The sequence below is a fragment of the Zea mays genome, chromosome 2 (genome assembly GCF_902167145.1).
Source record: "Zea mays cultivar B73 chromosome 2, Zm-B73-REFERENCE-NAM-5.0, whole genome shotgun sequence".
NCBI classification, from domain to species: Eukaryota; Viridiplantae; Streptophyta; class Magnoliopsida; order Poales; family Poaceae; genus Zea; species Zea mays.
In genome coordinates this window covers 59,307,881-59,326,315 of record NC_050097.1, presented here as the reverse complement: position 1 = coordinate 59,326,315, position 18,435 = coordinate 59,307,881, and the positions used below count along the sequence as shown (strand labels likewise).

Below are 18,435 nucleotides of genomic sequence, written 5' to 3'. Positions count from 1 at the left end.
GAGAGCGCATCAGAGACTTCCGCGGTGCGGCCAGAACACCTCAGACCCACAACGGAGATGAGAAGAGCACGCCGGAGATCATCTTCAGCCTGGGCGATCCTCCTGGTGCGCTTGATGAAACGACGAGGCGGGGAAGGGGGCCCAGAAATGGCGCGAACGTCCTCCAGAGGGGGCTGGGGCAGCTCATCCGAAGGTCCACCACGACCATCAGTTCTAGCCGCACTGCTGGTCCTCCGCCGCCTATGTCCCCGGCGAGTGCGCCTGTGTCCCCCGCCATCGGAGCCCGAGCCAATGCCACTACCAGGACCAGCACCGCTGCCACCCGAATGATCTCCAGCAGCGCAGTCCGGGGAACCCATGGGAGGCAGAGCTAGGGAGACAGGGCGCCACACCCTGGAACGTCGTGGTCTGGGAGGTGTTGTTTGCCGGCGCGGGCACACGTGAGCACGGTGCCCCAGCAGCCTACAGACGAAGCACCTCACCGGCCGACGACACACCACAGCGCGATGAGAGGGGGAGAAGCAATTGAAACACTTCCCACGTAGGTCGGCAGGGACGGGCCTGTGCAGAGGCTCCAGCGGGCGAGGACGACACCAGCGAGCACGACGATTGACCACCGTCACCCAGTCATCACCAGCAACGGGGTGAGTGGCGAGGGGGGTGGAGGAAGAGGAGATGAGCACATCCTTGTAGGAAGGCAGCCGACCATCATGGTTGCCACCATCATCGCCCCAACGCTGGGCCTTGGAACGGCCAGCAGGCAACGAAGTCGGAGAGAGGGAGGGGGAGGGGGAACCCGACGTTGGGGAGGGGAGGATTGTGGCCGCCGGGCCTGGAGCAGACGTCAGCGTGGGGTTGTGGCTGGTTTGAGCGCCGGGAAGAAGGGGTGGAGGGGGGCAGAGGGGCGGGAGACACATCTTACCTTGTCTTCGCAATTTTTCCTTCTTTAAGTTACATTAGCTCTCAATAATTATTTATTTATATATTTTAACATAAACTGCTTTGAGCTACTATATTTGGCTTGTATGGTACATAATGGATTTATGTTGGTAGTGCACATTGTCCAGCACCTCTTACATACTTTTCTTGATCCTCAGGATGATGAGCTCGACCTTGCCGTGGCCGAGTTGTGCAACGGAATGACATGCCGGGAAGTGGCAGCCTCGCTGCACCGATCGCTTGCCAAGTTTATCGTGCCTGACAACCCAGAGAAAATCCTGTCGCTTGTCGCTGCCAAGGCAAGCCATCATAGAGCTCTTGGCTCTGCGGACCTCACATGTGCCCTGCAGGCATGCAGGGGGCGAGGCAACCGATGGCCGCTTGTGCTGGAGATCCACGCGACATCAGTCGTGCGTGGGCTTGGGGCTGACCGCCTTATAGGCAACTTGCTGATCGATCTGTATGCAAAGAATGGGCTCGTGTGGCAGGCACGGCAGGTATTCAAGGAGCTTTCTTCCAGGGACCATGTCTCATGGGTTGCCATGCTGTCAGGGTATGCACAGCGTGGTCTTGGAAAGGAAGCTTTCAGGCTTTACAGCCAGATGCATTGGACTGCTGTTATTCCTACGCCATATGTTCTGTCTAGTGTGCTGAGTGCTTGCACTAAAGGAAAACTTTTTGCTCAAGGTCGGATGATCCATGCCCAAGTTTACAAGCAAGCATTCTGTTCGGAGACCTTTGTGGGCAATGCACTTATTGCACTTTACTTAGGATTTGGATCCTTTAAGCTAGCAGAAAGGGTATTTTGTGACATGCTGTTCTGTGATCGAGTGACATTCAATACATTGATCTCAGGACATGCTCAATGTGGACATGGTGAGTGTGCTTTGCAGATTTTTGATGAGATGCAGTTGTCAGGGCTCAGGCCTGATTGTGTGACAGTTGCCAGTCTGCTTGCAGCCTGTGCTTCTGTGGGAGATCTTCAAAAGGGGAAGCAACTCCATTCATATTTACTAAAAGCAGGTATGTCTTTTGATTACATAACTGAAGGCTCACTACTCGATCTGTATGTGAAATGTGGTGACATTGAAACAGCACATGATATCTTCAATCTGGGTGATAGGACAAACGTGGTACTGTGGAATTTAATGCTTGTGGCATATGGGCAGATTAGTGATCTAGCAAAATCTTTTGAAATCTTTGGTCAGATGCAAGCTACAGGTATACACCCCAACAAATTCACCTACCCGTGCATTTTGAGGACTTGCACTTGCACTGGGCAAATTGAACTTGGAGAGCAGATTCATTCATTAAGCATAAAAAATGGATTCGAATCTGATATGTATGTTAGTGGTGTCTTGATAGATATGTATTCTAAATACAGATGTCTTGATAAAGCTCGAAAAATTCTGGAAATGCTTGAAAAAAGAGATGTGGTTTCTTGGACCTCAATGATTGCTGGATATGTGCAGCATGACTTTTGTGAAGAGGCTCTTGCAACATTCAAAGAAATGCAGGACTGTGGAGTTTGGCCAGATAACATAGGACTGGCTAGTGCTGCAAGTGCTTGTGCTGGGATCAAAGCAATGCGCCAGGGCCTGCAGATTCATGCTCGGGTTTATGTCTCTGGTTATGCAGCTGATATTTCAATTTGGAACACGTTGGTAAACCTGTATGCAAGATGTGGAAGAAGTGAAGAAGCTTTCTCTTTGTTTCGGGAAATTGATCACAAGGATGAGATCACATGGAATGGATTGATATCAGGTTTTGGACAAAGTCGTCTTTATGAACAAGCTCTCATGGTATTCATGAAGATGAGTCAAGCAGGTGCCAAGTACAATGTGTTCACATTTATTTCCGCTATTAGCGCTTTAGCTAACCTTGCAGATATAAAACAAGGAAAACAAGTACATGGTAGAGCTGTTAAGACAGGGCACACCTCTGAAACTGAAGTTGCCAATGCTTTGATTTCACTATATGGAAAGTGTGGCAGTATTGAAGATGCCAAGATGATCTTTTCTGAAATGTCACTGAGGAATGAGGTTTCATGGAATACTATCATAACAAGTTGTTCACAGCATGGACGTGGACTAGAAGCTTTGGATTTATTTGATCAGATGAAGCAAGAAGGTCTGAAACCAAATGATGTCACCTTCATAGGTGTTTTAGCTGCTTGCAGTCATGTGGGTTTGGTTGAGGAAGGCCTTAGTTACTTCAAATCCATGTCTAATGTGTATGGACTTAATCCAATACCTGACCATTATGCCTGTGTTGTGGATATTCTTGGACGAGCAGGCCAACTTGACCGTGCAAGGAGATTTGTTGATGAAATGCCTATCACTGCTAATGCAATGATTTGGCGAACACTTCTCAGTGCGTGTAAAGTACACAAGAACATCGAAATTGGGGAGCTTGCAGCCAAACATCTCCTGGAGTTAGAGCCCCATGATTCAGCATCATATGTCCTCCTATCAAATGCATATGCTGTTACTGGGAAGTGGGCCAACAGGGATCAGGTCAGAAAGATGATGAAAGACAGAGGAATTAGAAAAGAACCAGGTCGAAGCTGGATTGAAGTAAAGAATGCAGTCCATGCATTCTTTGTTGGTGATCGGTTGCACCCCTTGTCCGATCAGATATACAAGTTTTTGTCTGAGCTAAATGATAGGTTATCCAAAATAGGATACAAGCAAGAGAACCCTAATTTGTTTCATGAAAAAGAGCAAGAGCAGAAAGACCCTACTGCTTTTGTCCATAGTGAGAAGTTAGCTGTTGCTTTTGGGTTAATGACTTTGCCTCCTTGTATTCCTCTTCGAGTGATTAAGAACCTTCGTGTATGTGATGACTGCCACAGTTGGATGAAATTTACCTCTGAAGTCACAAGAAGAGAAATTGTATTACGAGATGTGTACAGATTTCACCATTTTAACAGTGGCAGCTGTTCATGTGGAGATTACTGGTGAATTGGGCTGTTGCAAAGTGTTTACAGCACTTTTTTTGATAGAAAAATCCCCCCAATGCTATTCCTAATGGTTTTCATTTTAAGATGTCTGGGGTCTACACTTATATCTGCTATTGTGACATGTATGTATCTGGAAATGGATTCGCCATGGCAAATCTAGCATGTCTAGATAAACATGTACAGGGCTTTGGAAATTGGAAGAGTCATTCATATCTGTCGCATGAAGTTGAGGATTTTTATCTTTGTGGTTGTCATTATTGTCGCAACTCATTTGTTTAACCATTATAATTTGTTTTGTCCTGAATGTCACTAACTCTTTGTTACCTGCAACACTTGCTTGTTTCAGGCACCATTCATTCAAAGTCAAGTGTCTAAGATTCACCGCGTTAAATGAGACATCTGTAATCATGACATGGATTAAGATATTTGTCAGACTGCAGAAATGCAGATCAATATGCTGTTTACTGACTCGATCAGGATCCCTTAAAGTGGTAACATTTACGATTTCTTGTGCTTATTTCAGATTGAAGAGAGTGCAGAAACAGATCTCGGTGGTGATCTTCTTGAACTGAAGAGCGAAATCTGGGTGTGCTCTGCTTTGATCAATTGGTTGCAGAATATGTCATATATGGATATTATGGCATGCTGCAGTTTGCTCTCTTCCTGTAATTTGGTGTTTTGATGATGATAAGAGTTTTTTATAGCCATTATCTTGTGAAAAAATAACATTTGGAAGTTAATACAAATGTACTAGGTTCTGTAGCTCTTCTCAGTTCTCATGCTGAATGTCGATCCATTATTTCTATGGCACCTGGAATGCTAATCTTTTCAGCTTCACTCAGATCTGATATATAACGTTCATAAATGTTGAATGGTGAAACCCTAACTCTAACAGGGTGGTGATGTATTAATAGACGTGGGTAAACTGGGCCAGTCCCATTACAGAGGGGTGAGATAGTAATTACACGGGGAAAACCCAAAACCCTAAATGCCCTAAGCCGGTATTCTAACATCCTCCCGCAGTCACAACTCTATCCTGTACAGATGTTGAGATTGAAGCGAAAGTCTAAAATTACACTCGATGGTAACCTCTTGGTGAAGATGTTGGCGAACTGCAACGTGGTGAGGACGCTGAGAACCCGAACGTCACCGGTGGCGACACGCTCGCGGACGAAGTGCAAATCGATCTCCACGTGCTTCGTGTGTTGATGCTGCATGGGGTTGGTGGAGAGGTAGACTGCGCTGATGTTGTCGCAGTAGACGAGGGTGGCACGTTGGAGGGGACTGTGGAGCTCGTGGAGGAGCTGTCGCAGCCAGGAGGCCTCTGCCACGCCGTTTGCCACGGCGCGGTACTCGGCCTCAGCACTGGAGCGAGAGACGACGGGCTGCCGCTTGGCGGCCCAGGAGACGAGGTTGACGTCCAGAAACACGACGTAACCGGAGGTGGATCGACACGTGTCTGGACAGCCAACCCAGTCGGCGTCGGTGTAGACCACGAGTTCCGACGTCGGGGATGGTCGGAGTAGGAGGTCGTAGTCGAGGGAGCCGCGGAGGTAGCGCAGGATCCGCTTGAGAGCGGTGAGATAAGGCTCTCGCGGGGTGTGCATATACAGGCACACCTGCTGGACAGCGTAGGCGATGTCAGGCCTGGAGAAGGTGAGGTACTGGAGCGCGCCGGTCAGGCTCCGGTAGGACGTCGCATCGGCGACCGGGGATCCGTCGTCCTCTGAGAGCTTCGCCTGAGTGTCGACAGACGTGGAGCAGGGCTTGCAGTCAGACATGCCAACCCGCTCCAATATGTCGATGGCGTACTAGCGCTGATGGAGGAAGAGACCCTGGGGCCGGCGCTCGGCGGTGATGTCGAGGAAGTGGTGGAGGGGGCCCAGGTCCTTCATCGCGAACTCCCGCTGCAGGGCGACGATCGTGCGCTGTAGAAGGTCGACGGTGGATGCCGTGAGCACAATGTCGTCGACATAGAGCAGAAGGAAGACGGTGTCGTCGCCGTGGCGGTAGATGAAGAGGGGCGTGTCCGACTTGGCCTCGACAAAGCCGATGGAGGCCAAGTAGGAAGCGAAGCAACTGTACCAGGCCCGCGGCGCCTGCTTGAGGCCGTAGAGGGAGCGGTTCAGCCGGCAGACCAGATCCGGATGAGCTTCGTCGACGAAGCCGATGGGCTGGCTGCAGTAGACAGTCTCCGTCAGAGTGCCATGGAGGAAGGCATTCTTGACGTCGAGCTGATGGATCGCCCAGTCCCGGGAGAGGGCGAGGGAGAGGACGGTGTGAATAGTGACGAACTTGACGACAGGGCTGAAGGTCTCGTCGTAGTCCACTCCGGGGCGTTGGGTGAAGCCCCGAAGGACCCAACGGGCCTTGTAGCGGTCGAGGGAGCCGTCCGAGGTAAGCTTGTGGCGAAATAGCCACTTGCTGGTGACCACGTTGGTGCCTGGTGGACACGGCACCAGGTCCCAGGTGTGGTTGGCCAGGAGGGCCGCGTACTTCTCCTCCATAGCGTGTCGCCAGTGTGGGTCGGCGAGAGCGGTGCGAACGGAGGAGGGGATCGGGGAGGCGTCCGGTGTAGTGGTAGTCGTATCAGCTACCAAGATCAGTCGGTCGACAGGTCGAAGAACGCCGGCGGCGCGCCGGGTCACCATCGGGTGGACGTGCCCGGGGTCGCGGTGGATGGCGACCGGGTGGTCTGCCGGGACGTCAGGGACCGCGGGCGTGGCCGACTCGCGGCGGTGATAGACGACGGCGGGGTCAGCGAGGCGCACTGGGCTCGTCGACGGGCCCAGGTCAGCAGGTGCCGAGGTAGTGACGTGGTGGCGGCGGTGGTAGACGTGTGTGGGGTCGGCGAAGCGAGTCGTGGGCGTCGACGAGGCCGCGCATGGTGCGGGAGGGGTCGGCGGGGCCTCGCGAGGTGCAGGCGTGGGCGACAGGGCCGCGCGTGGCGCAGGCATGGTTGACGGGGCCACGCGTGGCACAGGCGTGATCGACGGGGGGGGGGGGGGGGGGGGTCGGCGGAGCCACGCGAGGCGCAGGCGTGGTCGACGGGGCCGCGTGTGGCGCGGGAATAGGCGCGAGCCGCGGTGTCGAGGCCGCCCAGGGTGTGGGTAACGACGCAAGGCGGGGCGCCTGGGAGGAGGGGGGACCGGATCGGACTCGAGGAGGGAGTCAAGGTCGGTGGGTGGGGAGGGGCCAGCAAGGGGAAACACATCCTCGTCGAATACGACGTGACAAGAGATGATGATGCGGTGGGAGGCGAGGTCTAGACACCGATACCCCTTGTGGTCAGAGTAGCCAAGGAAGAGGCAGCGGGTGAAGCGAGGAGAAAGCTTATAAGGGGAAGTAGCGGAAGTGTTAGGGTAGCAAGCACAGCCGAACACGTGAAGTTGGTCATAGGTGGGGGCTGTGTCGTACAGGGCGAAGTAGGGAGTAGGGTGGCTCACCGCCTTGGAGGGAAGACGGTTGAGGAGGTGGGTGGCGGTGTGCAGGGCCTCTAACCAGTAGCTGGCAGGGAGAGACGTCTGGAAGAGAAGACAACGGATCATGTTGGTGGTGGTGCGAATCATGCGCTCTGCCCGGCCGTTCTAAGCGGAGGTGTAGGGGCACGAGAGACGCAACTGAATGTCGCTGGTGAGGAAGAATGACCGGGAGGCGTGGTTGTCGAACTCGCGGCCGTTGTCGCACTGCAGTGCACGGACCGTCGCGGGAACTGGGTGGATACCCAGGCGAAGAAGTGAGTGAGGGTGGTAAACATGTCGGACTTCAGCCGAAGGGGGAAAATCCAAAGGAAATGGGAGTAGTCATCTAGAATGACCAGGTAGTATTTGTAGCCGGAGAAGCTAAGGACAGGAGACGTCCATAGATCACAGTGGACAAGATCAAAGGCCTGAACAGCCCTGGATGTAGAAGTGGAAAAAGGAAGACGGGAGTGACGGCCGAGCTGACAAGCATGATAGAGGTGCTTAAAAGAGCCCCGAGTATAGGATATGTCTGAGTGGCCGGAAAGCTAGGACATGACGTCAGGTCTAGGGTGCCCGAAGCGACAGTGCCAAATGGCGGAGGAGGTGGTGGTAGTAGCAAGAGCATGTGATGTGGTGGTGGTAGTAAGTGCAGGAGATGAGGCTACTCTGGTGTGGGGAGTGGAGGGCAAGTGAAGAGAATAGAGGGGGGACCGGAGCTGTCACAGCGAGCGAGCACAACATGTGTGGGAAGGTGGCGTATGGTGAGACCCCAGGGGTTGAACTCCATAGAGCACTGATTATCACTAGTGAAGCGACGAAACGAGAGGAGGGGATGAGTCAGTCTAGGAGCAACAAGGACGTCGTTAAGGCAGAATGGTCCTAGAAGAACCGATGCACCTACTGAGGTGACCGAGAGGGTGGAACTGTTGCCGACGATGATGGAGGAAGGATGTGAGGGGTGGGGTGGATGGGAGTGGAGTAACGAACTAGTTGTGGGGGTAGTGTGGAAGGAGGCCCCGGAGTCAACCACCCAATCGGTGGTGGGAGGGAGAGGTGGTGGTGGCGAAGGTACGGTGTGAGCGGAGAGGGCCAAAGAAGGTGCCCCGATAGAGGCACTAGGAAGGGAGGGAGATGACACGGGCTCAACCGCAAGGGAGGCGATCGCAGCACGTGGGAAGACAAGCGGTCCAGGCACGTGACGGCCTGCTTGAGGGTGGACCTCGACGCAGTCCCGGAGAATAGGGTTCCAGACTGGATCGAAGGACATGAACATGCCTCGGATGAGCTGGCCATCGTGGAGGAGGACACGCACAGTCACGCGAGCGACGGACGAGGTAAAGCTCATGTATGGCGGGGGTGACGCCATGGAACCGATGTGGGTGGAGACAACACTGGTAGGAGTAGCGCAACTGCGCGAGTAGTGAGGAGGGCCGTCAAGAAGGGAGCGCGCAACCGTTAGGATCGAGTCAGCCGGTGTGGCTGGGAGTAGAGGCCGACAACGCCCGACGACTGGGGAAGAGGAGGCCGCAGCGAGGAGCGCTCGCGGCAGGGAGAAGGGCGGCTGGGGACCAGCGGCCGACGGGAACGAGGGAAGGAGGCCGGGTGTAGCGCCCGAAGCCTAGCAGTAGTAGCAGAGCGCTGCCACGTCGTCGACGAGGTGGTCCGCGGCGGCGCAGGCGGAGGAGAGCTGGAGGAGGAGGTCGCGAAAGTCGGTGACGGGGCAGAGGATGCGGAGCAGGGGAGCGGTGGAGAGGATTGTTTGGACAGCGAGAGTGGGGGACGGTCGGACGGAGATGAACACAAAGCTGGAGACCTGTCGCTGGGGCTGCCGGACTGAAGACCTTGGCACCTCGCGGACCTAAGGGCTGTCGGGCTACGGCTGGACCGAGCTGACCCGTTGGAGCTGGACTGCTGGAGGAGTGGAGGCTATCAGGATAAAGCCCGCAGTCGCCCGCATGACCGTAGGCACACGGCCGCCGGCGTCACGGACTGCTCGGCTGCTCCCTCTGTGTTGTCCTTGTCCAAGCTCCAAGCCAACCGCCATACCGCCGAGGAGGCCTCAGGCCAGGACAGGGGCGCGGCCTAGGCAGAGCCGGCGGCGCGGGCGCGACTGGAGGGTCTCCACCGGGCGGCGCGTGGAAGCAGAGGGGCAGGGGCGGCGACCGGGGCAAGGGGAAGGGCCGGCGGCGGCTGGAGGGAGGAGAGGGCTGGTGGCGGCTGGAGGGAGGAGAGGGCTGGAAAAAAAGAATTAACTTGGCTCTGGTACCATGTTGAATGGTGAAACTCTAACCCTAACAGGGTTGGGTGATGTATTAATAGACGTGGGTAAACTGGGCCAGGCCCATTACAGAGGGGTGAGATAGTAATTACACGGGGAAAACTCCAAACCCTAAACGCCCTAAACGGGTATTCTAACAATAAGACTGAGCTCACCATCAGGTGGATTTGGCAGTGCAAAACACTGTGTGCGCACTATAGATGCACTGTATACTGAGTAGAGTTTAAAATGCACTATGAAGATATTGTGGTGAGATGCTACTAGCCTAATAGTATTACCGTTTGCCTTCAAGGTAACAGTATTGTGGTGAGATGCTACTAGCCTATAATGCTTGAGAACTGAGAGATCTGCTGGGTTAAACTCGGTTAGCTTCTAGCCTTTTTGCTTATGCAAGCACTTTTAGCACTATTAGTCTGTCCTTTTAATATCTGCCCTTCCAAAGTAGCCTGAGTCATTATTAGGATAGGGGTCATGGGAATTCTAGTGGGGATGATAGAGATCCACATAGAACCTTTCCTGCAGAAATGGAAAAGCTTGTTCACTACTATGCTCCTGAAATTATGATATGTGTCATGCACTTGTCGTGTCTACATCCATATCCAGACCAGAGCAGCTGGTAAATGCTATTGGCTGAAACTTGGCTTCTTTTCTTGATCAGGTGATTGACTGTGATACCACTATTTGTACTTTAAGGAAGTGTAGGTCAAAGGTTTAGGTCATTGCTATGCTGGAAAGAAAAAAAATCTGATATGCTATCGCATCCTATTTCAAAACCTGCTTTGTCCACTTTAGTGCTTAATTTTAAATTTATTCTTTTAAGCCATTCGAAAAGTGGCTAGGGGAAGCGTAATATGGATGGATTGTGTGGATAATCCAAACTTCTCTTAAAAAATGATAATTTTTTGAAAGACCTGTCAGAAAGGCTCGCTTCTCTTTTCTGTAGTGCAACTGGATAACATTGCGAGGACACATCGTCTCATACAAGCAAATGCTACTGCCTAATTCAGTAGCGCACTAGCGCTTGCCTTCAGCTGCACACGTTAGCCAGGAAGGCCTATTTGATTGCTTAGCTACACTGTATTGTTAAGGGATTCTGCACCACATATACATCGGTAAAAATGCTCATGTTGAATAGTAGCTCAGAACTTTGTATATGACGTGTTCCGACCCTTCAAGGAGGTATGCATCGAGGAGAATAGAGCAACGTAGAGTGAAATTATCTAGGCCTCAGTTTAATTTCGATAATTAATGATAACATAAGATTATTGTAACTAATGTGTGTTTTATAGAAACACGATAAGTTAGATCATAATAATGCAAAATGATTAGTCTTATGAGGTATTTGTGTCCTTGTTGATAGCGATTAGCGGTTGATTTTTAAAGATATAGATGAAATTGTTAAGAATTAGATAGTTTCAAGTATTAATGGAGGTGTTGGAGACTTAGAGCAGGGATAGAACCTTTATTTTTCTTTAGTTACACTATAAAGGAACCATAGATGGGTAACTTAAACTAGGTGAGTCTAGTTAGATATAGTGGTGCATACTTGTGAGAACTAGTGCTAGATAAACCCAATAGAGCCCACAAAAAGTTTGAAAACACTCAACTTGAAAAGCAATTAAAAAGAGCAAGTTAGACAGTCTGCAGTTGCATTAGACGTGTCTAGTGCCTCATGGATACAACACTGGATGAGAGTGTGCCCTGTAGTTTTTTTAGGGTTGCAGCAACGTACTCGATGTGCATCGGATGGTGCAACGGATTGGGCACCAAGAGAGAATGTAAACTGTGTTAAGTGGCCAAGTACTCAACGGTCATGTCCGGTGTTCTATCGGACGTGGCACTGAACAGGATACCTAGAGAGGTATGCAGCTATGCATTTGAGAGTTATATTCATCGGACGCGTCCGGTGTGACACCAGTGCTTCACCAAATGTGATCTGTAGTAACGACTAGTGTGAAACTATCTGTTGGACTGGCACTAGTGTGTCTAGTGCATTGGGAAAGTTGGCACCGGATATGTCTAGTGCCCCTGATTTTTTTAGTGGGGTGGGAAAGGCTAGTTCCACTCTTTGGGGCTATTTATACCCTTCAATAGTTGAAGTATCCACTTGAGAGTTGTGTTAAGTTGGTGTTACATTAGTGTGGTCTATACAACTATGAGTATAATTCCTATTTTCTATTGTTAAATTGGTTTGAAATTAACTAAAAATTGATTATTATATATATCGTTTTTATTGTGGCTCGTGAGCTAAACGAACCAGCTTGAGCTCGTAAATGAGCCAAGATGAGCTAACTATGTGGCTTCTTATCTTATTGAGCTGAGCCGAGCCAGCTCGAACTTGGACGAGCCGAGCCGAGCTGGCTCGATATCTAACCCTACATAAATCTCGCATACGAACTCGAAATTTAGTGTTCTTGTACTTTCTAGAAATTTTAGAAAAATTATCTACAACTTTCTTATTTACAAAATTTCTAGAAAATGTCAATATTAAGGAGTATCCTGTATTGGAAGTAAATATGTTTGTGATCCTAAAATTTTGGACCAGTCTATATTTCGGGATCAATATCTTCCACTTCTTTTATCAAAAATATGTGTTCCATATATTAAAAAGAGAAAATGTAGACCTACAACTTTCGTGTTGTGATTTTTTGAGTTTGAGGTCTCTAAATTTATCAAACAGTCAGTTGAAGTTAGAGCAGAAAATATGTGACACACATACAATATTTTTTATGCTCTTGTGTTATATCTTGTTTTTTCCAGATCTTTTGTGAATATATATAGTGAGAAAAAAGCCACACAAAATAAAGAAAAAAAGAAAAAGAGTGCACAAGGAACATTATTGATCTATGCACTTCTGTTATTATTTTTTCTTCCAACTTGTTCCCTTGTTGTACCTAGATCCTTGTTATCAATGGATAAGATTTTTGCACGACCTCATGTAAGTGATAGGAGAAAAATTATAATTGTGGCTAGTACTTTAATAAATCATGCATTAGTTTGGTGGAACAATTTGCATGACTATGACAAAACCCAAAACATGAGCTGATATGAAAACGCTTATGAGGGAACACTTTGTTTCTTCCCATTATGTCATACCTTCAAATAAATCCAAGTTACCTTTATTACATGATGATTGTACTATTAATTCTTGTGTCAACAAAGAGTTGAGTGATGATTCTTCTATTACTTACTAGGTATATACATTTGCGTTGCTACAGAATCAATATGATAAAAATACATTGATATACAAAAACACTATTTTTTATTCTATATTTTTGTTAGCATCACTAAAAATGAATGTTTACATACCTTAAAAGAAATAGTAAGGTGCCCGTGTGTTGCTAGGATTTGGATTTCTTTGTCACTGCGACACAAGCAATGCCTACTGGTTTCTATGATTTTTTTCTTGCCAGTGAGTATATTGATAGTTTTTTACTTCCTATGTATGACATCTTTGTCGTTTTAAATTCTTGGGGATGGGTAAGTATAACTGGAGAGGTTTCCTATGTGTTCATGTCAGGATAGTCATAGCAACACACGAGTACAATCTTATATATCTTTTAAGGTATGTAAATATCCGCTTTTAGTTATTCTAATATAAGTATAGAATAACAATTAGTGTTTTGTATATCAATGTACTTTTATCATATTAATTCCGTAGCAACACACATGTATATACCTAGTTCTATGTAAAAGAACATAATGTATGTGCTTTCCGAGACACCACCTGCTCTCAAATCTCTCAGATTTACAGCGCAATAGCTCCTCATTGCTTCATGTTGTGCACGATTTGCAGGATAATAGTTCCTTATTGCTTCATGTTATGCAAGGGCGTAGATAGATAGACATGTATATACACTGTAGACGCTATAGGACCCAACAATATCATGCAACATCCCTTGTTCAAAGAATTGGTGCCACCTCCGTTTGTTCTAAATAAATTAACATTTACGAGCATATCTAAGAGTCTTTCTAAAATTTTACATTACAAATTAGAGTCATTTGCATAAAAATCATCTTCTATATCTTCTCTATTTTTATATCTTATTATTTGGACTCTAAGAACTATTTACGCTTTTTACCTTTGACTTAGCAAGAAATTCAAAATAGAAGATGTCTATATTTGAATGATCATTTGAAGATGTTGGAAGATATTTTTCTTACCAAAATCTATATTCTTAGCAATTAGAAATGATAGTGTCTTTTGGAGTTGCTCTAATTAGTTTAGACATTGAGCGACAAACAAGGATGTGAACAAACATGAAATCACTGAGCCCTAAGCACAGTGTTCTGTTTCATTGTATATACAAAACAAAATGAAGGTCTGGATAAAAACAGCTCAGTGCTCTAGAAGGAGCTTTCCCATTAAAGAACATTCGGTGCCAGCTTTAGTAGGGTAATGAACATAACTGACATACAGTGCCGAGGTAAAAAACATGGTACCTAGTATGATATATCATTTTTGTTTATTCATCATATAGTTGAGCAAAATATGGAAAATGGAAGAACCCAGTACATCAACCACAATGAAAGACAGATTCAACGATAAAGGCTCTTGGATATCAAGTTCTCAGCAATCTCAGTCTCCCAATGATCACCATTCTCAAGCAATTTCTCCTTGTCGTACATTAATTCCCGCATTGTTGCATGTCAAGGCTTAGCAAAAAGACATAAAAACTTTAGATAAAACCTACAGTGGAATTAAGTAGACAAAGTGGATTTCTGGGCTAGTGAAAGTCGCCTAGAAGGGGGGTGAATAGGTGAAATTTGAAATTTATAACTTTAAACACGCACTAAGGTCGGGGGTTAGCGTTAGAATTAAATTCAAGTCGAAAAGAGAGAGAAAACAAATCAACCAAGAAATAAGGTGAGTGAACACGATGATTTGTTTTACCGAGGTTCGGTTCCAAAGAACCTAGTCCCCGTTGAGGAGGTCACAAAGACCAGGTCTATTTCAACCCTTTCCCTCTCTCAAACGGTCACTTAGACCGAGTGAGCCTTCTTCCTTAATCTCACGGGTCACTAAGACCTCGCAAGGACCACCACACACTTGGTGTCTCTTGCCTCGCTTACAAAGCATTTGAGAATAAGAATGAGAAAATAAGAAAGGCAATCCAAGAAGCAAGAGCTCAAAAGAACACAAAATCTCTCTCTCACAAGTCACTAAGTGTTTGAGATGAATTTGGGACTTGGAGAGGCTTTGATCTTTTGAGTTGTGTCTAGGAGTGAATGCTAGAGCTCTTGTATTGAATGTGATCTTCAGAAATCTTGGATGCTTGAAGTTGTGGTGGTTGGGGGTATTTATAGCCCTCAACCACCAAGGTAGCCGTTGGGGAGGCTGCTGTCGATGGACGCACCGGACAGTCCGGTGCGCCACCAGACACTCACTGTTCAGTGTCTAGTGCGCTGCCACGTCACCCAACCGTTAGGGTTCTGGAGCAGTTGATCGTTGGCGCCTTTGTCTTCTTGTGGCATCGGACAGCCTGGTGGTGCACCGGACAGTCCGGTGCTCCTCTGACTCGCTGCTCTGACTTTTGCCGCGCACTGTGCTGCACTGTTCCCGCTGTCAGAGTCGACCGTTGCGCGCTGGAGATCCGTTGCGCGCTGGCTCACCGGACAGTCCGGTGGGAGTCTGGTGAATTATAGCGGAGGGCGCTGTTAAATTCCCGAGAGTGGCTGGTTGGAACTGGTACGGCCCTGGTGCACCGGACACAGTCCGGTGGCACACCGGATAGTCCGGTGCGCCAGTCCACATCACACTCAAGTTGCTTGCTCCGTTTAAAATTGTGCCCCTAACTTGAATCTTTTATTGGTTTGTGTTGAACTTTATGCACCTGTAATACATGAGTTCTAGAGCAAACTAGTTAGTCCATATGTTTGTGTTGGACATTCAACCACCAAAATTAATTATAGGAAATGGTTAACCCAAGTTCCCTTTCAGCTAGCAAAATAAACTTCTTCCTAGAAAGAACACTTCACACATTTTTTCAGGTAGTACGAATGAGACTTGTCCATATGAAAAGGTTGGTGATCATTGCACATGTTAAATCATCTACACCTAGCACTTTCTAGAACCTTGAGAATAATAAACTACAGAAGTCCATTTCGTTTTAGTGGCTCCAGTCTGATGATCCCTAGATAATAATAGATAGAGTATGCTTTGTATCCTGGTGATCAAGAAATGAGTTTTCCTGTTTTGTTCACAACCTATATTCTCTGTCACGCCATTATTTTAGCCTTTCTTTGTGTTTTACTTGCCCTGATCTCCTGACAACATGTTGGTTTGTTTGATACCAAAGGCAACATTTTAATCAATTTGTTATACATTGTAGCAAGTTTTCAAGTATTTTTCTTGTTTTCTAGTTTTTAAAAACTAAAAGTTTGGAAGTATATGGCCATTTATTGATTGCACTCAATGAATAAAGAAAATGTCCATTAGGAGTTAGTATAATATGTGCAAACCAAACACATGCTAGCTCATATTATTCAAACATATGCACATCATTGGTCCTTTATTAATGCCATATAATGGACCTGGAATTTTTCCCTTGCATTTTCAAACCGTGTTTGCTGATGTTTTTGTCTGTAGTATGCCAGGAATATCGAGCTTGATGGTATTTATCTTAGAGGGGCATCACACGCGACGTCCCTTTTTTCACATACATATAAATAGTTCAAAAGTTTTGTACAAGCAATAAGCATATGCTACCATGAGGTATCTGCTATTACTCCACGTCATACATTATTAATGTAATTCAGGATTGCTAATTAAGAAGAGTAAAATGCATGTGCTCACCTAGTCGTACCAATAATAAGAAGCATATAGAAATGACTAAATGGTTACAATAAAATACTGAACCACTCTTCATGCAGACACAAATATCCTTCTATAATGTCTCTAGCACTTGTGGTGACCTGTCTTGTAGCTAAACTGTTTTGTGCACTGATCCTTAAGTGTTGCCCTCCTTTCTTGTAGACTTCTCGGTTCCACAAGCAATTTGTCACCGGTATATATCTGATATTAACAAGTTAGATGTGTTCTTTTTGGGTGGTACCTGTCAGCGTTTCGGACCCGAGAGGACCGTCAACCGACTAGTGAATTTATCGCTGCGTGTCCCTGCCCAGATGGGTTGATGCAAGATGGAACACAAGCGGGAGGGAATGAGGCTTATATTATCTTGCACCGGGGTGCTCGTAGTAGGGGTTACAAGCGTCGCAAGAGGGCGAGAGCGAGAGAGAGAGAGAGAGAAAGAGAGAGAGTTCGGTCTTGAGGTGAGGCGCCTGAGTTTGCCTCCACCGTGTCTCTCCTCCTCTGCCTGCCTCCGCTCGTCCTCTCCCTGTGTGCGTGCCCTGTTTGCATGTGTCCCCCCTGGAAGGCCCGGGACATCCCCTTTTATAGATACAAGGAGATGGCCCAGCTGTACAATGGGGGTGTAGCTATAAGCTAACGTGGCTGGCGGAGAAGTGCCTTGAGCCCCGTACGCGTGCTAACGTGGCCGCCGGAGAAGTGCCTTGAGCTCTGTGGAAGGATAGCTGGCGGTGCGGCATGGACCCTGCTGATGTTTCCTTGCTTCCGTAAGGAGCTGAGAGCCATCGACGTCATGGGCGCACGCGGGGAACCATCATTACCTGTTACCGGAGTAACCTTAGATGGGACACCGGTCTTGTTCCTTCATAGCCTGAGGCAGCTAGTTAGAGGTAGGGTAATGATGTATCCCCTGTAGAGTAGTCGGTCTGAGGCCGAGGTCGGGCGAGGCAGAGACTTCTCCTGAGGCTGAGGTTGAGGTCGGGCGAGGATGTGACTCCTCTCGAGGCCGAGGCCGAGGCCCGAGGTTGGGCGAGACGGGGACCTTCCCCGAGGCCGGGGCTAAGGCCGAGGCCTGGGGTCGGGCGAGGTGGAGCTCCCTGTCGCGCCCGAGGCTGAACTCGGGAGAGGTCACGACTTACTGTTGCTATTCTGACCCTGGTGGTTGGCACAATAGCCAGAGCGGGGCGAACAACGCTGTTTTCCTGTCAGATCGGTCAGTAAAGGGGCGAAGTGACTGCGGTCACTTCGACCTTGCCGACTGAGGCACGCGTGTCAGGATAAGGTGTCAGGCAATCCCTGCATTAAATGCGCATGCGATACAGTCGGTTGGTAAGGCGATCTGGCCGAGGTCGCTGCACGACAAAGTTTGCCCAAGCTGGGCTTCGGGCGAGCCGAGGGTGCGCTCACTGCCTAGGGAGGCCCTCGAGCGAGGCGTGAATCCGTCTGGGACTACTGTTCCTCCCCGAGGTTGGGCTCGGATGAGGTCGCGTCCCTTGGTAGACGAGGCCCTGACTTGAATCGTGCTTATCAGCCTTTGCAGTTTGTTCTGAAAATGTTTTCCAGCCAGGTTAAGGAGCATTGGGGGTACCCCTAATTACGGTCCCCGATAGTAGCCTCGAGCCTCGAAGGGAGTGTAGGTACTCGCTTGGAGGTTCTACTGGATTTCTTGCAAGGGGACCAGCCTTTCTGAGAGCACCTAGAGGGGGGGTGAATATGTGATCCTGTAAAACTTAAACTTAACACCACAAACTTGATTAAGAGTTAGAACAATGAAATCAAGTGAGTAGAGAGGAGAGCTCTTGTGAAGCACAATAGACACAATAAGTACAAGCACAAGAGACACAAGGATTTATCCCGTGGTTCGGCCAAGTACAAAACTTGCCTACTCCACGTTGTGGTGTCCCAACGGACGAGAGTTGCACTCAACTCCTCTCAAGTGATCCAATGATCAACTTGAATACCACGGTGTTCTTCTTTACTTTAC

General features: G+C 48.4%; 1 protein-coding gene across 8 annotated transcripts in view; it reads left to right on the top strand.

Moving 5' to 3' along the window:
• The window catches only part of LOC103646503 (pentatricopeptide repeat-containing protein At4g13650), a 30,423-nt gene extending 25,699 nt beyond the window's left edge, over positions 1–4,724 (top strand). The window contains exons 4-7 of one of the 8 annotated variants that reach the window (XR_002267174.2): positions 1,098–1,815; positions 1,900–1,962; positions 2,063–4,126; positions 4,248–4,724. Coding sequence is in view for 5 of the 8 variants with exons in the window: in XM_008671236.3 (XP_008669458.1) it covers positions 1,140–3,902 (2,763 nt within the window). In the remaining 3 variants the exon portion in view is untranslated. Of the gene's footprint in view, positions 1–1,097 lie in introns of all 8 variants that reach the window. The other 7 variants (XR_004856234.1, XM_020548307.2, XM_008671240.3 and 4 more) reach the window with 7 other exon arrangements.
• Positions 4,725–18,435: the final 13,711 nt, after the last annotated feature.